The 6,817-nt window shown below is 39.8% G+C and overlaps 1 protein-coding gene across 1 annotated transcript; it reads left to right on the top strand.

Annotated features, from left to right (window-relative positions):
• Positions 1-890: 890 nt before the first annotated feature.
• On the top strand, positions 891-5,057 carry LOC146360857 (interferon-induced protein 44-like). The gene is made up of 5 exons (XM_084921359.1): positions 891-1,094; positions 3,720-3,869; positions 3,962-4,133; positions 4,265-4,365; positions 4,570-5,057. Exons 1-5 carry the CDS (start codon positions 891-893, stop codon positions 4,744-4,746), a joined length of 804 nt encoding a protein of 267 aa, XP_084777485.1. The 3' UTR covers positions 4,747-5,057.
• Positions 5,058-6,817: the final 1,760 nt, after the last annotated feature.

The following is a 6,817-nucleotide window of genomic DNA, read 5'->3' as shown; positions in this document are numbered from 1 at the left end:
GACATAAGAAAATGAAATAAGTAAATTATATAAGTAACACTGAATATGGAAAAGTGTTGCAAAAATGTTGCTACATTGTCATATTTTAATTGCAGGTACTCCCCCTCCCCCTCCACCTTTATCTCCTCGTAAGATATTTAAAATATAATACAAAATTGTTTAAATATTAAGATTAAATCATCACATGATTAATTTTTATAAATTCCCTTGTGTTATGATTCACACAATTAACATGTTCACTTTACAGTTTTACAGAAAGAAGAAAGGAACATACCATGGATGTGAGTATTATGGGCGTGGTTCTTTTTTGTGTTCTAGAACTTTGATGTGACTCGTGTTTTTTACACATGCTTGTTATTAGATGTAAATGTCAGACCAGATTATATAATGTATAAATGTATCAGTAGAGAGTTTCAGACCTCCAATGTGCAGCTGTTCTGTTGGCAATGAATCACAGTGCTGAGTGTGCACTGAGTGCTAAAACAAATGTATTAAATTAGGAATTCAAAAAATTAATCATTTTCTGCTATGTCTCTTGCTGTTATACTTATTTTAATCTTTAGAAATCAGCATCACATTTTCCTCTTCCGCCTCTTACAATCAGACCAATGAGTTACATGAAACATCAAATGCCTCATTTATGTAACTTCGCACACTGAGGCAGAAAGCCTGAGTTATCAATAATAACCACCATCATGATGCAAATTTTCTGCGACTCGTTTTTTAGGTATCATCAAGCGAGCCAATGCAAACCTGAGTGTGTCAGTCTGGCTTGGTAGTAGAGCCCTCAAGTGTTTTGTTTGTTTATTGTGTTATTTTGTGTTTGTTTATATTACTGTTGTATAATGTTAAACTGTAAGTGCACACTAAATCCTATTGTAATTTTCTTAATGAACAGTGAAAGAGAGCGAGACCTGCAGCTTGTCAGAGATTACAAGCCTCACAAAGATGTCCAGCATCTCAGAATTCTGCTTTATGGACCACCAGGTGCTGGAAAGTCCAGCTTCATCAACTCTGTCGACAGTGTTTTAAGAGGCAAAATTGCAACTCGAGCTTTGGCAGCAGCAACCTCTGGTGACAGCTTCACCATTGCAGTATGTATGAGGATGTACGGTGGCTTGCAAAAGTATTCGGTCCCCAGGGCCTCTCACATTTTGTCACATTACAGCCACAAACATGAATCAATTTTATTGGAATTCCACGTGAAAGACCAATACAAAGTGGTGTACACGTGAGAAGTGGAACAAAAATCATACATGATTCCAAACATTTTTTACAAATAAATAACTGCAAAGTGGGGTGTGCGTAATTATTCAGCCCCCTGAGTCAATACTAGGGATGGGTACCGGTATCCGGTGCCGTGATGGCACCGGTTCTGACATAAACGGTAGTAACCAGACCGAAAAGCAGCGCACATTTCGGTGCTTGATTTCGGTGCTTTTTTTCCCTGAGCTGTGATACACTTTAGATTCTAGCCAATCATTTTACGTTTCTGAGGATAGTAGGCGGGTCCAGGTACGTATGAACTTTTAGAGCAGAGCTACAGATTAAAAATGCCCAAGGCGAAGCGGTCAAAAGTATGGCTGTACTTCACAGCAAAATATGCAAACTCAGCAGCCTGCAACAAGTGCTTTAAGCTGATACTGTCAAAGGAAGTAACACCTCAAATCCGATGAAACACCTGGCGACGCATAGCGTTTTTTTTAAAAGCCGAGAAATGCGCCATATTTGATAGCTTGCTGCGAGACCTCACACCGAGCACATCTACTGCGGGTGGGTTGCCTGTTATCGGACCCGGAGTTAGCAACATCCCCCAAAAACCCAAAGAGTAGAGTCCTGGCCCCTAGCCCTGCCAGTGTAGCAGAAATGATGACGGATGATGATGGCAGCAGCAGCCGTTCTTCTCTGCGTGAGTAGCTTAATGTTGTTCGTGTGTAATTTACGTTGAGTAGGCTAACCACGTTATTACATTAATGCATGTAAGGTGAACTAGCAAACATCATCATAGCTACATGCGGCTGTCTTCTTGTTTGATGGCAGATACTCCCTTCACCCTGGCCAAAAAGGCTAAAATGACCAAAGAAAAAGTGGAAAACAGCTAAACATGAGAGGTTTTTGGACAAAGTTTGTGTTTTTTTCCATTGTTTAAGCACTGCTTGCAGCCAAGAGTGATACCATATATGCCCTATAGCTGCAGAAAAGGCTAACATTGTTATCTTTTTATAAAAAAACAGCTGAACATGAGAGGTTTTTGGACCAATTTTGTGTTCTCCATTCTTTAAACACCAGTTTGAGCACCGTTTAAGTACCGGTTTGGCACCGGTATCGGATAAAACCTAAACGATACCCATCCCTAGTCAATACTTTGTAGAACCACCTTTTGCTGCAATTACAGCTGCCAGTCTTTTAGGGTATGTCTCTACCAGCTTTGCACATCCACAGACTGAAATTCTTGCCCCTTCTTCTTTGCAAAACAGCTCCAGCTCAGTCAGATTAGATGGACAGCGTTTGTGAACAGCAGTTTTCAGATCTTGCCACAGATTCTCGATTGGATTTAGATCTGGACTTTGACTGGGCCATTCTAACACATGGATATGTTTTGTTTTAAACCTTTCCATTGTTTCCCTGGCTTTATGTTTAGGGTTGTTGTCCTGCTGGAAGGTGAACCTCCGCCCCAGTCTCAAGTCTTTTGCAGACTCCAAGAGGTTTTCTTCCTGTATTTGGCTCCATCCATCTTCCCATCAACTCTGACCAGCTTCCCTGTCTCTGCTGAAGAGAAGCACCCCCAGAGCATGATGCTGCCACCACCATATTTGACAATGGGGATGGTGTGTTCAGAGTCATGTGCAGTGTTAGTTTTCCGCCACACATAGCGTTTTGCATTTTGGCCAAAAAGTTCCATTTTGGTCTCATCTGACCAGAGCACCTTCTTCCACATGTTTGCTGTGTCCCAAGGTGGACGGCCTTGTCTTGGTAGGTTTACAGTTGTGCCATATTCCTTCCATTTCTGAATGATCGCTTGAACAGTGCTCCGTGGGATGTTCAAGGCTTGGGAAATCTTTTTGTAGCCTAAGCCTGCTTTAAATTTCTCAGTAACTTTATCCCTGACCTGTCTGGTGTGTTCTTTGGACTTTATGGTGTTGTTGCTCCCAATATTCTCTTAGACAACCTCTGAGGCCGTCACAGAGCAGCTGTATTTGTACTGACATTAGATTACACACAGGTGCACTCTGTTTAGTCATTAGCACTCATCAGGCAATGTCTATGTGCAACTGACTGCACTCAGACCAAAGGGGGCTGAATAATTACGCACACCCCACTTTGCAGTTATTTATTTGTAAAAAATGTTTGGAATCATGTATGATTTTCGTTCCACTTCTCACGTGTACACCACTTTGTGTTGGTCTTTCATGTGGAATTCCAATAAGATTGATTCATGTTTGTGGCTGTAATGTGACAAAATGTGGAAAAGTTCAAGGGGGCCGAATACTTTTGCAAGCCACTGTATCTATTCTTATGGCATTTGCTGTTAGAGGATTACATGAAAAAACAGATTTTCTAGCACTATATGAGCACACTGCAGTGGTAACTGCCATATAGACACTGAACTAGAAAAAGTAAGATAGTAGGTACAACTAGAGTGTAAATTATTTGGTAAACTTTTTAGGGTCTTTAGTATCCTGAACTAATGTAACAACACTGCATTTTTTTATTTACAGTTCAGGACATATAAAATTCAGAAAGGAGAGCCAGGAACGTTTTATCCTTTTGTTTTCAATGACACCATGGGCCTTCAGTCCAGTGACAAAGGAATTCATGTGGAAGACATCAAACTTGCCATTAGAGGACATGTAAACGAAGATTACAGGGTATGAAATCTTCATTCAGATGCTTGTACACAGTGCTGTGATACAGAAACTGTATCATGCAAAAAGGTTTCAGTGATTTTGCTTTTTTCCAGTTCAACCCCACATCTCCATTGCCTGAAACAAATTCCAGCTACAACAGTTTTCCCACTTTAGATGACAAAGTCCACATTCTGGTTTTAGTCATTCCTGCTGACACAGTGAGCATGATGAATGATGAAACTGTCAGGAAGATGAAAGATGTCAGATCAGCAGCTCGTGACAAAGGTGAGAGCAGTTGTCATTCATATGATGTACAATTTCAAATACCTGAAAAACATGAGATAAGAATTAATCAACATACTTTATTAATCCCTAAGAAATTATGTAATTGATTGCATTGGTTTCTGTATTGGCAGGGATCCCACAAATAGCTATCATGACTAAAATTGATGAAGCCTGTCCTGAAGTCAAAAAAGACATAAAGAACGTCTACAAGAGCAAGTACTTGAATAAGCAGGTATGTTCCAAGAAGTAACTTTCATGCATATGTAGACAGTTTACACATGAATATAACATCTGTAATTCAGCTGTACATTTCAGTATATTTGTACAGAAACCTCAGCTGGAATCAGTACAAATAATTCAAGAAGTAATTTATAATTATGTCACTAGTGCAACAATACAGTTTAAGTTTTTTAAATGTAATTTTGTTTAAACTTAGATGGAAACAGTGAGCATGAACCTGGGTATTCCACTGAACTGCATCTTCCTCATGAAGAACTACCACACAGAGATTGAGACGGAGAACGATGTGGATTCACTTATACTGAGTGTACTGAAAAAGATTATTGACTATGGAGAGGACTACCTGAATGACCAGGTTGATCCTGACCTATAATCAGTGTGTGAGGGGGATAGAAAATGAAAATGTTATACAAAAAAGTCACACAAAAAGTTAATTTCATGAGAAATCTAATCCTACTGAATTTTTGTCTTGTTCTTGTTTTCTTTAACTTATTTTCTTTTGCAAATTAAATCCAAATAACCTTCCTGGAAAATCAATACATCTACTTTGTTCTTTACTGTATAATCAAAAATGTTAACTGCAGGAAGAATTACAGATATATGCATGTAACCTGTTGTCTGCTGTGTAACTCAAATAAATCATTGTAAGGCTGTCCTCTGTGAATCAGTGCATTAACACAGTGAATCCTAATTTTGCTAAGAAAATTAAAAAGCTAAAAAGATACACATGCACAGATGGAGGGTAAATGGAGGTGTGCTGATTTTGGTGGTGGTGACTGTGATCTGTTGAGTTGATTTCTTGTTTTCTGAACTGTAATTACATCTGCATCTTCTGCATCTTAAGGACAAAGGTCACTCTTTCGACAATGCCAATGTTCACATTTTGGACAGAGAAGACAGATGGTTTGAAAGAAGAGTGTCTACTGTGAACGACCATCTTTGAACAGAGGCGGTGGTTTACGACACCAACTGTCTGCCATCTATAATCCAGTTTTGAGATCCCTTCCCAGACACCTTAACGCTCACCATCCTGGGCCTTTTGACCTAAATAAATCACATGATAGGGTCGGGCTGGGTTTCACTTTGGGTTCAACTGAAACCTTGGCTGATGGTGACCCACACCCATTTTCACACCTTGGCTCGTGTGATTAGGTAGAGGATCAATAGGGGGTCTGTTGGCTTAAAATCTGGGACCTTTACAAATGTTGACATATTACACGTGACTAACATAAACGCAACAGTTGTGTCACAAATAAACATCTTACTTTTCTAACAACATATAAAATACAAATTGCATGCTGCATTAACTTGAAGGGGTTAATGAAAACACATCTTGCAGTGCACACTCTTTAATCACAGCTGGAAAACTTCACTGCTGTCAGGATCCTGGGTCTCCTGACCCAGTGTTTTTAGTTCTTTGTGATTCTTGTATTTTGTACTTGTGTGATTTATTCTATGGTTTCTAGTTTTGATCCCTTGCCCTTCATGTTTCTCTGTGCCCCCTCTGTTCTGTGTACGTCTGTGTCTTTGCATGTTTGAGCTTCTTGTTTTATGTCACTCTGTATTGTGAATTATGTTCTCATTGTTGGTCTTTTGTTACTCCCTCGAGTCTAGTTTCTTGTGTTCCAAGATTAGTATTTCCCTCTGTGTATTTTGGTTCTTAGAGTCCTCTGCCTTATGGTTTATGTCTGTATTTCTTAGTTGCTGTCTCCACCGTGTCAAGTTCACGTCTCTGTGTTATACTTCCTGTTTTACTTTGAAGGTCCGTGTCTTATGTGAATGTGTCCTGCTTTGCTTCCTTGTCTCATCAGTTCTGATTTCTCCCAGCTGTGCCCTCCTTCTGTGTCTCATCCCCCTCGTTACTTCCCAGTGTATTTAAACCCTGTGTTTCTCTGAGTCAGTGTTGCGTCGTCCCTCAAGCGGTGTGTTTCCTTGTGTCCCTCGCTGCAAATTGTGAGTTTATATTGTCTCAGTTTAGTTTTGTATGCTTTTCCCCTGTCAACAAATAAAGCTGAGTTTTTTGAGTTCATCCCTCGAGTCTGAGTGCCTGCATCTTGGGTCCAACTCCTGCCTGCCACACAGTGATTCATGACAACTGCATGTGTCTACAACTCTCTACCACCAACTGAGAAAGGAAAGCATGCTGCCCTTTACCAAATGTAGCGTGTAACTGAAAATATCGTCAACCCTAAACTACAGACTGGTTGTTTAGGGTTGACGATTGGTTGGTTCCACCCTGGAAACATTTTGTACAACCTTTAAATGTGTGTTTTAAACCCAACAGTGTGTACATTAAATCAGATTTATTAAAAATAAAGTATTTAAACATATTGCATTATTGCAACTTAAAACCATGAAATTACCTTAAACTGCATGCTGCTGACAGCAGCCACAGAATGCAATGTGAACACTGTCTCCAGATGGAAACCAGAGGAGTGATGTTG

This window comes from Perissodus microlepis, chromosome 23, assembly GCF_051167445.1.
Source record: "Perissodus microlepis isolate ML-2025 ecotype Zambia chromosome 23, ASM5116744v1, whole genome shotgun sequence".
Classification (NCBI taxonomy): domain Eukaryota; kingdom Metazoa; phylum Chordata; class Actinopteri; order Cichliformes; family Cichlidae; genus Perissodus; species Perissodus microlepis.
This window is presented reverse-complemented; position numbering and strand designations above follow the sequence as displayed.